Source organism: Falco rusticolus, chromosome 10 (assembly GCF_015220075.1).
Source record: "Falco rusticolus isolate bFalRus1 chromosome 10, bFalRus1.pri, whole genome shotgun sequence".
Lineage (NCBI taxonomy): Eukaryota > Metazoa > Chordata > Aves > Falconiformes > Falconidae > Falco > Falco rusticolus.
Genome location: NC_051196.1, coordinates 27,407,466 through 27,427,040, shown reverse-complemented (window position 1 = coordinate 27,427,040; position 19,575 = coordinate 27,407,466). Strand labels below are relative to the sequence as shown.

At 44.5% G+C, this 19,575-nt stretch overlaps 1 protein-coding gene across 1 annotated transcript in view; it reads right to left on the bottom strand.

Annotated features, from left to right (window-relative positions):
• Nucleotides 1-19,575, bottom strand: part of BMP7 (bone morphogenetic protein 7) — a 47,940-nt gene that overhangs the window by 12,053 nt on the left and 16,312 nt on the right. The window contains exon 2 of the mRNA XM_037402901.1: nt 10,742-10,934. Coding sequence (XP_037258798.1) covers nt 10,742-10,934 — 193 coding nt within the window. The remainder of the gene's footprint in view (nt 1-10,741; nt 10,935-19,575) is intronic.

Below are 19,575 nucleotides of genomic sequence, written 5' to 3'. Positions count from 1 at the left end.
TGAAGTGCTTTTCTTCCCTTCAAAAAAGGGAGGATGGGTTGAAGCAGAGTTGAGGTGGTTTTGGGTTACTTTGCTGTTACAGTTAACCTTAGAGCTGCTGATGCAACTTCAGAAAAAACCACTTGCCAGGCACAGAGTTGCAAAATTATTGTTTGCATATGCAAACTTGGTAATTGGGCAGACAATGCTGCTCATTATCCTTTCCACACATAATTTCCTGACTTTTATGCATAATTGTAGCATTGGTGTAAGCCAGCTGGAACACTGGTGTGCATATATTAACATATGTAATGTTTTTTTAAATTTGTTCATCTGAGGTTACAGATAATTGATCGACACAATAACCCTCTGCACAGTCACAGGTCTGCGTTACTTTGGGTGGCAATTTTCTTTCAATTCATTGCTTAATTTTTTTAAAGGCCACTACTGAATTATTCTAGTTGAAGAACTGATACCAGTGAATAAGAAAGATCCAAAATAGAGAGGATTTCATGCATTTGAAAAGGGTGACATCATTCTGGATTTACAAAACATTTCCCGGCAAATTTCTGTAAAATGAAAATTTGAGAAAACACAGGTTCTGTAAAGGAAAGAATCTTCACTTATCAGAAATTAAGAAAGAGATAAAACTTGGATGAAAAAATTGCATAGTGGTGCAGTTCCTTTATAAAAAAATAACTTTACAAGAAGAACAAAGAAACACAGTGGAAGTGTCTAGACAAGTCCCGTAAGAGCTGCTTTTGTACTTACAGTGCACAAACACGATAACTTGTTTAAGTGTAATTATATCCTTTTGAATGAAGAAATATCCTTGCAAAAACCCTTTAATCATGTCCTCAAAGCTTGAAGAAGGCCTTATTAATTTTGTCACTATTGATCTGTCAGTGCAAATACATACATTTAACTTAGTTTACACAGTGCTTCTTGTTCGCATGAAATATCAAGAGATCAAAAATGAATCTGAGAAGTGCTGTCAGCATAGAGCCTTTTGCCTCACAGATTTTAGTGATTCTTTTCCCTGTGAGATACCAAGAAATTAAAAGCTTTTGTCCCACACAGCTGACTCAAAACAGAAATAGAGCTTTATTGCAGTGTTTTCACTATACAGCTTTCCTTTCAGCCTTTGTGGACCAGAGCATATAAGGGATGATGGCTTTCCTCCGTGAGCTAATAGATGTCACTGCCTCTGGCTCTGTGCCGGCTTACATGAAATTAAACTTCTGAAATTAGTTCCTGCAGAGCACATGAGCACACCACCCAGGGTGCAAAAGAGGATTTCTGTTGCCTCCTCACTGATGCGTGATACCTTTAGGTACCACACAGCTGAACATGTAGATACAGCTGATGCTGCCGTGCTGCCAAGGGTGCAGTCAGTGCGGTGTGGAGCAGCCTGAGGGAAGCAGTGGCTTCCCGTGTCGGCTCCATCCAAAAAGAGGAGCCAAGCTCTGATACTTGCAAGAGATGTTTTGCAGGCACAGGATTACAATGATTGTAATGCTTCCCCTCGCCCAGCGTGTCCCTGCCACGGAGGAAGGCAGGAGAGGGTGTTTTGCTTCCTTCTAAGCAAAGTTTTGGGTTTTGGAAGAAGCCCTATATCTGAATTGAACTTGCTGCAATGCTTTCTTGCTAATGCACAGGGGATCCTGTGAGGATTATCTCAGCAGCTATTTGGGCAGCCAAAGTGGGTGGCTCAGGAGGAGCCGTGGTGCAGCAATGGGGAAGCTCGAGCTGCTCCCTGGAGCTGTCAGCCGGGTGCACCTAGGACAGCTGAAGATAAAGAGCATGGATAAGCCCCTCCCTCCACATACACATTGGTTACAGGAATGAAAGATACTTGCACTCTAACTGGGGGACAAATTTCCTGGGGTTTCATCCCCACCCAGAAGCAATGGCCCTGTTCCCACGGTGCATGACACAGCCACACGGACACCTCCCGCCCTTCCCTGTTTACAACACGCTGAACAAAACGCATCCCAGAGGAGCCAGGGACAAGGGAGTAGTACGGATTGGCCCGTTCCAATGGCTGAGTCCAATTTTCCAGAAGTAAAGGGTTTTTATATTCACATACTGCATCATTTAAGCATGGCCCCTGACTGGAACTCATGATTCACACAAGGTTTAGTTAATAGGGACTTGGCTTGCTTGGGTTTTCTCCCTTGTAGTTTGCAGGTTGAAGATAATAGCAATAATGATAACCTTTTTTTTGTTGTTTTTAGCTACTGCTCAACTGCAGTAGTATTACTCAGAAAAACCAGGCTTTAAGCTTCCCATGCTGACATGATGCAATCAGGGTAACCAGACAACATGAGGCATCAAGTACCAGGGTGAGTCAGTCTGGGAAATTGTATAATGCATTTGTTTTCCTGTAGTTACAGCAATGTGCAAACAATAGGCCTGGAGGGGAAGCCTGAAGTGAGAGAGATCAAAGGGACCCACTAAAGGGAACCGTCCTTCCCACACACGCTTGGAACATTTGGACCCAAAAAGGCCCCGTGTCAGATGCTCTCTGGAGAAGTTCAAGCACTCCTGGATTAGCACTTTCCACTCTGGCCCACCAGCAGCGGCCAGTGATGGGATGCAAAACTCGACTGGTGTTGCAAGCAGAGGCTCCTGACATTGTGGTGCCTGTTCCAATGAAAAGAAACCTCTTGTTCTTTTAAAAAGAATAGCCTCCCTTGAAGTGAAATGCCCTGCTCTCCAAAGACTTCTGGCAAACGGGGTTACGTCACTAGCTAATAGCAAGCCCTTTAGACATCATTGTTGGACAAGACATAATAAACATGGCAAAGAAATGTTATTCTGCTTAGACTTAAACAAAATTTGCTCTGCAGGCTGCCATCTAATGACTTGTCATATGAGATAGTGCTAGCTGTGCATAACTAATATGGCTGGTTTGGGTTTTAGCTTTAAGATAAAGATCTAGGCACAAAAGGAAAAGGTTTCTAGGGCACATCTCACTCTGGTACGTTACTACTACCAACACTATGCATATTTAGAGCATTGTTGAAGTGACATGAATAATGCCTCTGCAACCAGGAGGCAGAAAAGCACTTTGGTTCCTTGGCCCTGCATTAACTCCCTTCATTTGAGAACTTCAGAGCATAGCAGAAACTATACTGAACCTCTTACCCCAGCCCAAATGATAGGAAAAGGCACGCGATCTTCATTTTACAGAAAACTAAGCCGGGACATGGAAATGTTAATGTCTAGATTAGAGTTACATGAATTATGAAGTCTGGATCCAGACCACAAGTATGTTTTCTTGAGAACACATCAAAATGGCTCAGCGTTCAAAGCACTGACATCAGCAGGAGTGTCAAAGTTTTTAATAAACTCAGGGCTTTCAGCTCAGTTTTCTCAAGCACCGGGCTGTCAATGGAGCCTAAGATGAGGACAGGAGGTTGGCACCTGTCTGCTGACCACTTTGGTAGTGTCTGGTACTGCATGCCAGAAGGGAGAGTCACCTTCCATCAGAAAGCACACCCAGAAGTTTGTCTACAGGTCATAAATGCTGTGTGGTCTACGAAATTTCCTTATGAACTTGTTGTTTTCTGGACTCAAGGGTGAATAACAAGTATTGCAAAGAGAGGGTGGCTGGGGAGGATGCATGTAAGATCGTGTCTGGAAAGCAGCTGGAGTTATGGAGCTGGAAGGGCTGAAGCTGCTGAAGGGCTGAAGCTGCCAAAGGCCTGTGGAGGGCTGGTAGCATGAGTGGGGTGAGAAAAGGAATCACAGGCGATGAGTGGAAGAGAAAAGGACTGGAAGAAGTGAGGTCTGCAGGGACATGTGGAGAAAGAAGGGGAGACAGAATGTAGAAAAGGCAAGCAAGAGCATCCTGAAAGGAAACAGCGAGGAAGAGTTACTATGTTACAATGCAGTAATTCTAAGATAAAAGACAACCATGAAGCTTCATTAAAACAGTACACGTGGGCTCTTTGCCTTTTGCTGGGGTATTTTTTTCAGCCTCTAGGATGCACTTTGGTTTGAAGCCATGCACACTAGAAACGTATCAAAAAATTAGACGGGCAGCATCTCCCCATGTCACCTGCCTTGATGAGCTGGGACACAAGGAAGGACATGGACTAGAGAGAGAGATTCAGTGAAAATACAAGTTGAGAATTCTGCAATAGCAAGAGAGAACAGGAGATGAAGCTCTGCATTTATAGACTATAATGCTGTAAAGTCTACACTAATCTAGGGTCGTTCTCTTACCAAACAGCCCTTGCTTTTGCATCTGTTTTCTTCGCTCACTTTCCCCACCCCCTTCATTAACTCTGTTATTTCAAGCTGCTGCTTGACAAGTGGTAGTAAATACTAATGAGCACTTCCAAGTGGGATAAAAATAAATGGGAAGAAGGACAGGCAGCAGCAGCAAAGGTGACTCTCGGCAACTTTCATTACATTACAAGACAAGTTGATTTCGGTGACGTGCTGGCACTCGGGGCTGGGAACAGGCTTGGAGCCCTGGCTCAGCTGGCTGTGTCCTTGGCAGCAGCCAGCCCAGAGCCACTGCCAGCAGGTCCTGCAGTCCCTTGCTTGTGTTTGGGTACCCTGCCAGCCCAAAGAGCACGCTGCAGCCACCCAGCCGCTCCAGTGCTCTAATCCCTACCTGCTACTTTCAGGAATGACAGATCTAACAGTGTTTTAAACAATAACCAGACTGTGACACCTTGCAAAAGACTTTGAATGACTTTACAAATATAGTTCAGCTCTCCCACTTCCATTTTAAAGTATTAAACACTTGAGGCACAGATGCATTACATGTCTTGTTGACTCGGCATGCAAACCACAGCCATTAAGCTAGGAGCATAATCCTATCATTCTGACTGGTATTCTAACCTTCGAGTGGCTGTTTGGGTCACAGGCATGGTGCAAGACAGCAAGTTTACTTACAGGCAGCCCAAGGACAGAGCTGGCATGGGGGGATAGGGGCAATTTACGTCTGGTTTTGAGCAGGTGGAGGGAGGAGAAGGCAGAAAGGGCATCTTGGGAGGGTGAGAGGAGATCTGGGGTTAGAAGACATCTGTTTGGATTAAAAAACTGCAGTATCCAGATTCCAGTTTGCTTGGTGTCATTGCTTAAAGTCAGCTGCAGCTGTCCAAAGACAAGCTTAGGAAAATATTTTTCAGACTTTCCTACTTTGAGAGGGCCCCAGGATCTCCCTGGGCCTCTCCCTGGCACGTCTGCAACACCCTCTGTACACAGACCTGATGCAGCCCTCCTCCCACACCTTCCCTTCCCTGCCTGCCTGGGATCCCCTGCTTATCCCTCCCTCGACCTCCCCACTGATAACAGCCCTCCCCGTGCCCCGGGGGGAGCTCCCAGCCAAACACACCCTGGGGTCTCCTCCAGGTGAAGCATGGCCACAGCAGGAATACAGTTTGCTGGAGGTGATTTGTTACGGACTGGTCTGAAAACTGGCTGTACTGGTAGTGAAACAGATCTGTGTAAATTTTGTTGAATCTTGGGAGAAATTAAATTCCCTTTAAAATTTCAGCAGACTTTTAATTCTATTTTGTGTTTCTAGTAGTTGTGTTCCCTTCCCTGTGCAGCATTTGAGATGGGTGTAAGATCTAGGTTTCCAAGACTGATTAGAAGTGGCAATGGGAGTTTGTTACAGAGAGATGCAACATGTTTCCTAAATACAAAGCCTCTTGTAAAAGCAGTGTTGAGAGAAATGAGGTTATATACATATCTCTGACACTTTATATACAGCTGTTTCTATTCAGCATTGAATAGTGCATCAGTCTAGCTGAGCAGGAGCCCACTGGGGTATGCAAAACGCCTCTTGCAGCTACTCAAGTGCTTGTGAACAGCCATGCCTTGCTAAGTGAGTTAAAGATTTGTCAGAGGTTTTGCAGGCTGCAGTGGCTTTTAGGAATGGTCTGAAAGAGATAACTAGATGCAGCTCTGATCTTGGAGAGCTATAGGGTTGCCATGCTAAAGTTCCCTTGCTACTTGCGAAGAAATAAGTATAGTTATCAACTGACTTGCAGGTAAGTAACCCCCCCCAAAAATCATAGCTATTGTCAGCTAAATTTCTAGATGCTGTCAGTACTTGCAGATACCGTCATGGTGCTGGGGCACAATGTTAAAACAAACCAAACCTTTCTTTGCTGCACCATCCCTGGAACGATCATGCTGGTACTTTAAAAAGCTCCAAAAAGAAGGCACATCTGCTTCGCGGGTTGGGTGGGCCTAAGCCTTTCTTAGTTACTGGAATTACATTTTTGCAACCCACAGTATGGAAACAGACTCCAATGAATGGGAGAAAGGGGTCTGGAGAGGGGCTCAGGTTTGATCTGGGTGCAGAAGTGGTGTAGTTTGAAGCACAAACTAAAGTGTTCCAGCTGCAAGTCAAACCCAGGAATGCATCATACAAGATCTTGTTCTTCTGTAGGGCCAGTAACATGAGCATTCAAATCATTCACTGCCTTTGAAGCCTGTGAAATCCATAATGGCCACAAAGTGAACACGAAGCAACTACATTTCAATTACCAAAGGCTGGTCAAGTACCTGGCTTTATTCTCTCCAGTAACAAAACTCCCATCGACTTCAAAGAGGTTGGGATTTACTCCACAGTGCAAGTTCTGGGTCCAATGAAATTGGAGATGTAACTCTGGGATGAGGTTTTTTAGCTTCTGAAGGTGCAGGCAGATGGGCAGGATCAAGCTCTGAGGCTGAGGGGAGCTATACAGTCCTCATTTTTTCTGCAGCCTCAGGTCAATAAATTGAAGATGTTGCCCCAACTGATAATCTGCCCCTTAATTGCATGGGTACTTTTTGAAAATACACAAGTTCCCATCAATTACAATAGGAGTTAGGTATCCAACCTGCTTAGCTGCTGTTAGAAATCCCACTGTGTATCTGCGTGTCTCTTCAGCACTTCAGTCCCTTTGATATTCTAGCTTTGGCCACTGCTTACAATAGTGGAGAGCCTGAGGGTAATGGATATTTCTTTTGCAAAGTAGTTCACAAACTACTTCATGATTACACTGTAAAAGTATCATTTTTCTCAGGCTCATATCCATAAGCTTTATTTTGACACATTCCCCGCCTAGGTGCCCAAGATAAATGACCTTCAACACCTTGTAGCAAGCCTTGTGCCCTGTGATGCGTGTGCCCTAGCACTGGAATCTGCTCTGCTTCCCCGCGGCATCCAGGAGGGAGGAGACGGAGGCTTGAGCAGCCCCTGGCTCCCCGAGAGCAGCCTTTAGTGCCCACTACCAGGGTGTGTGACCACAAACAGGGACTTGATGTCCTGCTGCTCGGCACCCTTCTCAAGCCAGTCACTGGCTTTATAAAACTCTTTCCCAGGCTTTTGGGTGAGTGAACCATGAAGACCAAACAGAAGTTGGACGTGAGTCACTGGACCAAGGAAAGCTTTGAGACATATTAGTCAAAACATTAACTGTTTTCACAGTGTTTGTGATATTAGGAACATTTTTGTTCATGAATGTACTTGTTTGCTTAAAGTGAATAACTGATGCTTTGTGCCTGAAGAATGCGGTACATGCCTTTTTATCAAGGAGATGTTGCCAGTTTGAAAAGCTTGCCTTGCAATGAATTCATAGATTTGGAAAGGCCAGAAAGGATATTTGATCATTTGGTCTGGTAATAATATCTTCAGTCTGACAGAGAGAGAATTTCTATTAAGCAAAGTCCAGAGTGGCATCCCATCTGCTACAAAGGACAGGGCCAGGCTCTTACTTTTACTGCCAGGGTTGTTAGGCATCTATCTGCCCACGACTGGGCAGGCGGATGGAGGACAGCTTCCACCCTGTGTTCAAGCGTTGGTACTGTTGAGGGGCAGGACTTCAGAAACAGTCTGCTGTGGGTGCAGCAGTTTGTCTGGAAAGACCTATGCCTGTATTTTTCACCAACAATAAATTGCAGACAAGAGATGTTGCTGGTTAGATACCTGCCAACCTGTCTGAACTTGTAAAGCAAGTCATTAATTGTTGAACTGTTCGTACTTATGGTTTATTTGAACTGAGGGCACACCATCACACCCTACAAACTGGAGGCTCATCTGAGGTTTAACTGAAAATCAAGCCTTCAGCATATCTGATGGTTTCTTTACCCTCAAAGTAAAAAAAAATCTCCAATCAGTCTCAGCTTGGGCTTTCCAGTTGCATCCCGGGCTGGTTTTGTGGCCCTAGAAACTGTCCTGATCTTTGCTGTGTGTTGCTGTGTTACAAAGGAGAGACGATGCTGCAGCTGCCTCTGGGGAGCCTGGCACTGAGCTCCTGTGCCGTGCTGCACCTAACCAGGACGTGCATGTAGTGGGGGAGGGGGGGGATCAGCCTGCAGAATACCTGGTGTTTCAGATCCTGAAGGGCAATTCCAGCAATCTCCTGGGAGATCCACTGCTCTTGTATCATCATAAGAGCACAGGGAGAGGGAAACCCTTTTGGGTTTTTGTTGGCCATTGTACCTGCCATGCTCTAGAGAGAGGAATCTACAAAGCCCAACTCGAGCAAAGGTTTTCGTGCCTGCGTGGGGGGGGAGGGTTTGGCTTTGTTTTGCTCTTGTTGCTAACAACGTCAGATGGGTCTGACTTTCCAGCCTGCTCAGGATGAGACAAACAGCCAAGGAAGCATCAAAGTGAATGGGTGTTTTTTGATCAACATTGGAGAGAGTTTGTTTTCTTTCTCCACTTGCCCAATGACACACTGACTTGGATGACTGGTCTGTGACAGAGCCGGATGGAAAATGTCAGTGGAAAAATGCAGAAAAAGACCAAATATTTTTACAAATGTTAGTGACAATATTTTTACCTTTGGTCAATCCAAACCAACAGGAATATTTTTTCAGGACAAACTGTTCAAAACTCACCATTGCCTGTGCCAAAATGTATGCAAAGGGTGAATATGCACGAACACTCATTAAAAATAGTGTTCCTGTGGTGAATATGATGCAGTAAAATTGCATCTAATCTTGTATGGAACATCTGTATAATTAGCAAGATTCCTCACCTCTTCCAGCCAGTGGTTCATGTGTATGTCTGCCCTTTGCATACAGTTTTTCCTTTAGGAATAAGAATTTGTGAAGGAGACAGTTTGCAGAAACACTTGCTGCTGCAAGTATCCCCAGTGGGTACCTTGCAACCCTCTCCAAACATAGTTGTAACAAACTTGCGGATGTATCATAAAATAATAAATGCCATCCTAACTTTCATCAGTAAGATTCCTAGTGGGCACCAACATCGCTCATCAGGATCTGAAGGAGAACTTCCCTGCAGGACGTTTACTCCAAGAACAGGTTTCTGGCAATTCCCTAATGCCCTGGCACACCGATTAGGGCCTCTTCATCTGCCAACACCTCTTCTTTCTGCTCTTCCCAAGAGTGAAAAGTCATCCCTGCAGGCTGGCACCTAAATAACCTACTCAAGGAATACAGCAAAGGGAGGCTTCTGTCTCTGGAAGGGCCCAAGATGGAATAAACTTAGGGTAAACCAGACATCCAATGGGTCCTATGCACATTTGTGGCTTGTTGCCTTCTCCTTTAAGAAAGCCTGGTTAAACTGTACAGTTTGAATTATCGTTGCTTGATTAAAATAGATTAATATTAGCATAGTCCCCAAACTCTGCAAATAATTGTGTCATTAGAAATGCCAAAAGACCCATGAGTTTTAGGCCATAAAATCAGAATTTCAGATGTGGAAGAAAACACACCAATGGTTAAATACTTTTACCATGCAGCAAAGCTGGTAGAAATTCTCACCATTTAAAAACGTTGATAAGGTTTCCTGTCATATTTCAATTTTTTTTCTGCATTTTTATTAGCTCTTATAAAAGTATAAAGCCAGAGTCCTGATTACAATATATTTTTTTCTTACCCTTTTGGACTTTCTCCTTTTTAAATCCCTAGTGTTTCTCTTTTCATAAACCTAAATTAGGGCTGTAGTTTTATTACCCCATATCCTAAATAATAACTTCTGACTAGCATGTGACTGTAAATACTTTTCATGTAAATAAATGCAGTCTCACTTTTGGTAGGGTTTGTATGTAGAAGAAATATGTGCAAATGAAACTAAGTGCCTTTGATAAATGGTTTGGGATCGCTGATTAATTGGAACTAAAAACAGATGAGAAAATTGAACATATGTTCTTATTCAAGTTCCCTGGAGGATTTGTCAGGGAGCTTGGCATACATTAATAATTGCTTGGAATGGATTTAATAGCTCATCTTGTAGTTTTGCACATGCAAAACAATCAGTCGATATAAAAAGCATGGTGTCATCTGTCTTTGTTAATTAGGGATCTTGAACGCCTTCAGTAATAAAGGCTAGTAATTAAGCTACAATTAGGAAGGAAGCATTCGGGTGTGGTTTTGCCACCTCAGGATCCATAAGCAGCAGGAGGAAGAGGGTAGGTCTTCCAGAAATCTTGAAATACTTTAGGTTTATGATCTTTTCCTGCACTAGCACACGGCCAGGCTTGTTGGCTCCTCAGCTACTGAGTGCTCACAGGGACAAGAGCAACAGCGCTGGGGATGTTCTCTGGGGCACACGGGGCTCGCGGGGCACCTTCTACCCCTGCCCTTGGTGGCTGACCGCCCACGGCAGCTGTGTGCCCCCTGCATTAGCATTGACAGAGATTTCCACCCTGATGCCCAAACCCAGCTCTAGAGACACTTCTGCTGATAGCACCAGTATTTCTAAAAGTAGTGGACATAACTCTCTGAACGAACATGCTGTGCTTGTGCTTTCATCAGGATCTCCCTGTGGGTCACTCACCTTCCCGGGTGCTCCTGGAGTACCTGGTAGACACTAATCTGGAACGTTTCATTATCGAAGCGTTCACGGATGTAATCCTTATATATTCTGAACTCAGCAGCCGTCACCGCTTCCCCCTCTGGGATTCGGGAGAGATCAAACCTGAACTCTCGGTAGTGGCAGCGCTGATGGTGAAACTCTCTGTCATGCTCCACTGAAACAGAAAAACAGCCCATTAGCCACCTGCTTTGTTCCCTTTCCCCTCGCCATCAAACAAGCTTGCAAGTTGCCACAACAGAAAAGGGCAAGAATATCTGATTGCAGCATCTCATGCTGTTGTTCGGTTCATTAAAGCACATAGGAAATACATTACTCTATCTGGCTATTATAAGCATATATGCGTTTATCAGACTGTCTTTGAAACAGTTTCACAGCTGGCTGGTACAGGGTGTGGGTGACCGTTGTGTTTTAATGATTTTTGGCAGCTTCATGCTTGATAAGTGACTCTGGACATTTGCCACCGATAACGACCAAGCTGCTGTGGGAAGGAGCAGAACGGAACAGATGGGGCTTTTCAGGAGTGCTGGTTCTTGGCCTGACTCTGCTTCTGAAAATTGCACATGCACACGCATACCCGCACACATATATACACACATTCCAGTCCTTGAGGCTTTTCATGCCAGTGACCCACATCCAGTGCCAGCTGAATTCATCACAAGCTCACAGCCCCACTGCACAGGGTCAAAGCTTTCATTTTAAAGCATCTTTAGCGATCAGGCTGTGAAGCAAATGTACAAAGCAAAGACCTTCTTCCACTCCCAACCCTGACCATGAAATAACAAGTGCCAGAGTCCTCTCAAGACAGTGCTAGGATGGTGCGTTATCCTGCCAAGTGACAGGTCTGCCTGTCATCTGATGGACAGCTGATGGTCTCGTGTAACACTGCTTGTGGATCTTGGAGCTGAGGGTCGGTGTTGTGAGGAAACAGAGACTTCAAGACCGTTCTCCAGCAAGGGGGAGGCGAGGTGTCAGTGCCCCATCCTGACACACGAAGCAAAGCACCCTTCTTGGAACAAATTCCAAATTAAATAGACAAGTCAGACAAAGGAAAATGGGGAAACCGAGGTATAAGGGGATGAACTGACTCGCCAGAGGTCACACCACATGACATTTTAAGAGCTGAGGTTTGAACCAGGGACTTCCCGTATGTCCTAGTCCCGTTGTCTGTCCACTTGACCTCCCTGCAGCTCGACTGCACAATTCAAGTAGTTAGCTCTGAGATTTTCTTGGCAAAGAATGTGTGTCTTTCTACAGGCCTGATTCTCTTCTGGCAGCAGTAAATCCATTGTGTAAATCCATTGACTTAAATGGAATTACTCCTGAAAAAAGAGGAGTTTCAAGCCCGAGCCTGGAAAGTGCTATTTAAATTTACAGCGCTGTGTGGTATGAATACATATCAGCGCTTGCGAGGGCCTCCCCGGTGGCAGGGATGGGGCATGGGGAGCCTCTGGGAACCGGGCCGTGTCCAAGCGCTCACCCAGAGCAGGTTCAGCGCTGCTTTGCTGGCCGGGATTCAGTGGCTGGCCACGGGCTCTTCCTCCGCTCACACGCTGCTGCTGCAAGGAGGCCAGGGCTCGCAGTTTGCCACTGTGTGATTGCTGTTTTGGGAAATACTGCAGCGCTCTTACTAATAGCTGGGATTAATCTTAGAGGAGTTTTTTAGATGTGAAACCCCTAAACTTTCCAAGACAAAGGCAACTGAGTTCAGCAAATGGTTTTATAGGTTGAGCAGTCTCAGCGTGCACTGAATGAACGACATCGTTACACCTCTAGCTGTAACGTCTCGTCCAGCCTGAGTGAGGAAGATCACTCAGTCTCTCACACCCTGAAGGGAGGGAATATTGTGAATATTCACCAGTGTCTGTAAAACACCTGGCAGGCTAAACCTGCCCTCTAAGTGCTAGCAACACTATTAAATGTGCCTCAATGCCTTTCCTCCAAAGTATTCTCAGCAGAGTAAGATACAAAGAGTATGATTTCAGCCTCAAAGGAATCTGTCTACACCTAAATTATAGAGAGGAGGAAAAAATATTTTAATATGGAATAGCTCCTTTAACCACAACTATAGAAGAATGAATATAATGTTGTGTGGGTTTAGTTATATTATGGATAACATTGCCAGCAGGGTGTATTGTAGAGAGGTCTAGCGGTAGGATGTACCAATGTGATTTGCTTCCAATGACACAGGAAGGCTGAATTTGCAAAGGAAGGTGGGTGCACCTTGTTAGTGTAAATATGTGATGACAACTACATCGGCCAACACCAGCGTTTAGTTCATACACAAAGCCTGACAACAAACACATGAAGATGAAACTTTTCCGGGTGCTGCTAGAGTTCATGGTGATTCCCATTGCACAGCCCTAGAAAAAATGTGTCATATTAGTATGAAAAATTAACGGCCAGGGTCATAAAACAAAGAGCCCTGAAGTTTGAACTTTCCCATGCTTTGCAGATGTTTGGATATAGGGTTTTGGCCTGAGCCATCTTTAGTGTTAAAGCAAACATTCCTGTGGCTATAGTCATTAAGATCATGAAAATATGTGGATATGTAACAGAAGAAAGAATCCCAAGAAACCCTTCAACTCAGTGTTTATTGTTTTTCCCCTTTTTCTTTGCACTCTGGACCTATCTGCTGACCCAGAAGTAACAAATCCTTTCAGAACTAATTTATGAGAAACACTGACCCTGAATCAACATCTGTTAGATGACTGCAGTAAATCTTATTACATAATTAAACACCAAAATCTATGTTAAAATAACGTTAAGGGTCTGACTTGAACTCATAAAAGCAAGACTCTTCATTACGAAGGCTGAAATCTTGCTGCCGTGTGTTGGTACTTGGGAACAGTATAAAAGATCATGCACTTTTTGTAGACCCCAGTAATACCTTAAGCACAAGAGCACGAGGTAAGCAGGGGAGCGCTCAAGAAGTCTGAGTTTTCTGTGTTGGATGGGTGTTGGTCAGACCTTTGACAGCTCTGCAACTGAGTCATTTCCAATTAATTACCTGAGCAGTTTGAGGGGGTGTGTGTCATGTGTTAATAAAAAAAAAAAGGGGGTATTATAAGTGTTCACCAAAACAGTCAGGAGAATTGCTGCAGCTCTTCGAATACAACTGTAGTTTCTCTATTAGAGCTGTGAAATCTGTGATCCCTATTGATACCACAATGAGAAGCTTTTGGTCATTCTTGAAGGACTTAATCTCACCTGTTTGTCAGCCGTTCTGTGTTAAATGCTCCCTTAAAAGTCATCAAGCAATATGAATATTTGCTGGGCACGCTTTAATAGCCCTTCTGCCCAAAGAACTTGAACTCTTATTTGTCCCAGGTTCACAGCTCTTACAAATCACTACTATCCATAGGCTTTGGTGAATGGTTTTAGCTCAGTTCCTAATTTCAAACATTGGAAATTCCAGCTCAGAAACTGCCACAATTCAAATGCCTTGGCAAGGCAGCTGTTTGGAGAGAAAGCCAAAGCTCTGGATGTGCAATCAAAGGTTGTAAAATATGAAAAGGAAGAACACCCTTGAAAAATAATTCTGCTATGAAACAGACTGTGTGCCTCAGCTGTGGGAAAACAGTGGATTTTCTCTCCTAAAGAAACAATCCAAAGTCACTCACAGGTGATGCATGTGTAAATGCGCGCCCCTCCTCATTTCTAGAACTGATACTGCATTTTGGAGGCACAACCACTGTAGACAAATTGTGATCTAATTTAACACGTGGCTCAAAATCTGCTGATGCAAAATAACTCTTGGGCATGGTGAGAGTGGCAGTTAATCATAGCTATGGTACATGGGGATCATCAGGCACTCCCTTTGGCACAGTCCTTTGGAAAAGGAAAGGTCCAGACAATGGGACTTGGGAGCTGTAGGATGGAGGCAGACAGCAGATTCATGGGAAAATAAACAAGACACCAAAACGTGTGCAGGACAATTAAGGCGATCCAACCAAAACAAGCACGTATCTCAGGTTAGTGGTTATCAGTAAATTTGCCACACCTCTGTTGCAAATATGCAAGTAAGCTTAGCATCTTTGAAAGTCTGGCCTCGACTATCTGTCCACAATCTGAATGCTGCACAGACTGCACTCATCTATCTGATACAGATAGGGCTCTGATCTCTCTGAAGTCTTTTGTCTCTCCAAACCGACTCTGTTGTGGCATTATGGTGATGCAAGAGGAGGCAGGACTGCATAGTTTTGCAACAAGAGGGATTGTTAAAAGAAAACAGGAGGGATACATGTACAGGTGTGAAGTAGCCAAGTATCAGATCCAAAAATATGGGAAAGCTGTAGATAAAATGTCAACAAATACCTGGTACTTGTTTTGACATGTCCTAAAGTGTACTCTTCTAATACAAAACTAGAAAACATTAAGATGCAGGGATGAAAAAGTGTAGTTGTCGACATCTAGAACTCAGAGCAATACAGTTGAAGCCAGTACTAAGAAAGTCATGTTGGACAGAAAAGCTTGTGATCCTGGTTTAAAACCCCAGGATGCCCAAACTTCTAAAGCAAACGACACATCAGCACAAAGCTGGGAAACTTGAACTGATCCCATGTTTGGTCATTTTCACAGCAACGTGTGTTGAGACCAGAAATAAGAACCCCTGACTATTTCCAGCTTCTTTGTAAATCCCTACTGGTAAGCAAAAAGCCAACCTGAGCTAATTCTGTGAACAGTTTGGACCACTGGTTCTGTAATACGGAATGATGGTGGGCAAGGCATGACAGCAAAGATTATGTTGAGACATAGCTGGCAGCAGTTATTATTTCTCTGTACACATACCAAAGAAACCATTTTAGCCTTAGTACCCAGCCCAGTAGCACGATGTCAATCCCTAACTCCATGTGTCAAGCAAAGAACCAATGAATCACAGCAATAATTTTCCAAGAATGACTGTGTTAAAAACTAATTATTACAGAAGCATTAAAGAGCTAATCCAAGCCCCAGGGAAGTCAATAGAAATATTTCCACTAATTTCAATGGGTTTCACGGGAGGCTTTACTTTTGCCAGTCTACCTGCCTAAGTATTTTTAGGCTCTTGTTTTCTGAAGACGTAAAAAATCTCTTTTTCACAAGCAAAGTAAACACCAGATGAATAGATTTTGTGCTCAGGCTGCCAAACTGGGAAAGCTTCGGTAATTCCATACCTCCTCCTCCCTGGCACGTTTGGGTGATGCAGTTGGAATATATTTTGAGTATTTAAACAAGTAAAAACTTACATTTTCCAGTTAACGCTTTCGCCTGATAATATGTTAATTGTTTTTATAAGGCACTTTAAAAGTAGTTGTCTCATTTATTGCAGTGCTCACAACAATTAGAGTGCTACTTGTTTCTCATTTACAATGAAAAAAAGCACCAAAAGGAATGTGCAGTAGGGTGTCTGTAACTTCTTTACTCCCAAAAAAGGCCAGAAGGGATTTGTAAAGGACTTTAATCTCAAATAGATTAAAGGTCCTGAATTCCTGAGACTGAAAGATAAGTCAAAGGAAAATAGATTCCAAAAGACAACACCCCCTCGCCTCAGCCTCTCAGCCAGGCAGGAGACTGGGCTGCAGAGCCATCAGGGTTGCCTAAGAAACCCCTCAGAGATCTGGATGCCAAAAAAAACCCTGCCACGCTCCAGCACTGAGGTCCAACAAGTTTTCAGAGTCTACCTGTGCCCGCCTGGCCCCAAGGACTGAAGAAGTCATGTAGGTGAGTTTAGTGGGTAGGAAAGTCTTTATCTGCTTTCCCTCTGATGGCCACAGTGCTACAGAAAACGAGTGCCATTTCTTCAGAGATGGCTGAGGGCTAGCTGGCTTGGCCAGTGAGCCAGTGGATTGCTTTTGGCCTGAAGTGTTTTATTGAATGGGCTAACTAGGCTTTGAGCTCTGCCATTTGCATCCAGCAGTGCAAAATCTTGTTTGATATTTCCAAGAAAATCTACCTTTAATTCCCTCCATCACCATCCCTTGAGACTGAAGCCAAAACTTCAGAAACTCTCCTGTATCATCTCAGTGTAGAGCGTGAAATTCCAAGAACGGGGCTGCCCTGGGACCACCAGCTCCACCAGCATTGTCAGCCCGTGTACCTGACTGCTCTCAAAGGGAAGGTCCGCTCCTACCTACTGCTTCACCCTGCTGTCTGCCTTGGGAAATGTACTCAGGTGGAAAACAATTTTCCCTTCCCCAGATGAGTTTTCAGGTGGGCCCCATCCTCACTCGGCTCACCGTGGAGCCGCAGGAGCGGCGGTGGCAGGAGGAGGAGCGGGGACCTCCCAGCACGGCGGGAGGGAGGGCAGGGCCACCCTTGGACTCTGGGCTCGTGGTGGTTGTGAAACTGCGCTGTAAATCTTCAGGATGCCAAATCTGAGACCTCTTGATGGGATTCTAATTAACAGGCATTAAATGTTCCCTCTATAAATTGCACTTCTTTGTCTCTAAATTGGTGGATAAAACCATGTCACTTATGAAATATAGGCCTTTTCTCCTTATGGTAGTGAGGTTCAAGAAGGAGGAAACCAATTAGGGGAAGGATCCAGCAGTCTCCGCAGCTGAAAGAGCACACTGGGCTCAGCGGAATTCCCGATTGAGCAAGAAGTGCAAGGTCAGTCCTTATATTTTTCCGAGGAAAAGGGGGAGTATAATAAAGATTGCAATAATGTCATGCCAGGCCACAGTCTGCTAAGGCACATGTTTCCCTCCTCATTGTGTTTGACAGCAAGAGTTACAGGGGCAGTGGCAGTAAATTTATAATGGCAAGAATTTGGGAATGTGAAGCTCTGTGATTGGTTTTCATTTGCTTCATCTTCTCGGCTACAAGATTTACATGCTGATATTAGGCAGCTGAAGCAGAAGTTAAACATTTGAAGAAACAGTTAAAGAATATAAATTGGGAGTCCTGCAAACGGAGTAGAGCAAATGTCCTGGGTTGTGTGATGGGATTCTTTTCTATTTTTAAAAAAGTGATAAAAACAGTATTTGGAGGGGGTTTTACATTGGATAGTTGCAGCTCTCCAACTCATCTAAAAGCTACTGCAGGTTTTTGGAGAAACCTAAGGAAAAACAAATGCACACTTGATTTTGGTCTGCGAGATAAGCTTACTAGAAAAATAGTCTGTGGTTTCTCTATAACTCATTAACGTATCCCATTGCCAGGGACTGCCGCCATCCTGCCACTTCTAAAAGCACAGTCTGTCCTTCAACCACAGGCCCAGGAACCCCAGGCACTTGGGGAGGTCTGGGCTCATCTGCCCAAGCCCTGTCCAGATGCTCTTGTCCCCGCCTGCCCTCTGCAGAAAGAATGGGCTGCTCTGAGCCAAGGCAGCGCTCAGCAAAAGGGAACCTGCCCCCAGACGCTCGGTGCTCATGTACCCATCTTACAGCTGGGTGAAGGGAGTGAAGCTATTTCAGTGTGTGGCAGGGCAAAGTCCTGCCCCGTCCACGGGTGGAAAGCAGGACTAATGCATTAATTTCAAATGAGATTAAAAACAGGCTCCATAAATCCTTATCCCCAACCCCAGAAGTTAGAAACAGAGAGGTTCAAAATTCTTTAGTGCTCCCTCTGCAAAGTGATCTGGGATAAGCATTTTTGCTTTGAAAGAGGGGAAAAGAAAAAAAAAAAAGCCCTCTGGAGTTAATATTCTTCCTTTAGACATCACTTCATTTTTTCAGCTTTCAGCATGAAGGTGGTGTTGCCAGCAAGACCACCTAGCCACAAACCCAGCAGGGAGCTTCCAAAATTCTTCTAAACACTGACTCCTTGTTATAAATTGAGAAGTGGTAATAGCAACAGTGCGTATCACATCTGTGCCAGGCTTCGGGCCTGGGAAGGAGCACTCTCTCTACTGCTGAACACAACTTGGAAAGATCCTTTCAGTCCACACATGTATCAGCATTAGCCATTTCTTTGTCAACAAATCCCTTAATACGTACCCTTTCTATCATGTACAGATGTCCAAAAAATAATGGAATACTGTACTACAAGATTAAACACTTTAATGTCAGCATATGTGTTGCATGACTCTGAACAATGGTATCATTGTGCGTGTACAAACAGCGGGTTGAGGGAAGATGGGTTTAATTATCTCCGAAGCAGCAGCAAGTTCTTCCTGACTAAGTTAAAACTTCAGCTAGCAAGGACTGCTCAGGGCAGAAACGGGTATTTCTCTGACAAAATGCCTGGGCCTTTCCTGACGTTCTTCCAGGGGCAGGGTTAGTGCGGTACCCGCTTCAGGCAGGGCTTCGGCGAGCGGTGCGGAGCCACCTGCTTCCCCGGGAGCCCTGCTGCCGAGGAACGCGGCGGGGAGGAGAGGATGCTGTGAGTCGCCGCATCCTCTTGCCCCACGTGTCCCCAGGAGACTTTTAAGTTAAATTTACTTAGGATGGCAGATGGCAAAGGGGAAACAGTCACCGGGCGGGAAAGGACGGAGAGAAGCCTGCATGCTGCTTTCTGCATTTGGAGACATTCCCTTACCGGGATTTCTTTGCAGGCGCTTTAAGGCAATGCCAGATAGTAAAACTATTCCTCCTTAAAGAACATCCATGAAAATCTGTGCAGGTTGTGCACAGGTAATCCATTTTCTTTTCCGAGTGTGCCCTGATCGGTACCCATTTATGCTGTGGTTTCTCTGCTGAAATCGGAGCCAGACTAGACGAAAGGTATTCTGAAAAATTTACACGTGGGACTGCTCTGTGAACATGAAACTCTCCTAATAGTAAACAGACTGATCGTGGTGTGAATCCTGATGCCGAGTTTGCAGTGTCTGAATGTGTATCTGGGGAAAGCAAAGTTAAATAAGCAGGGAGGAG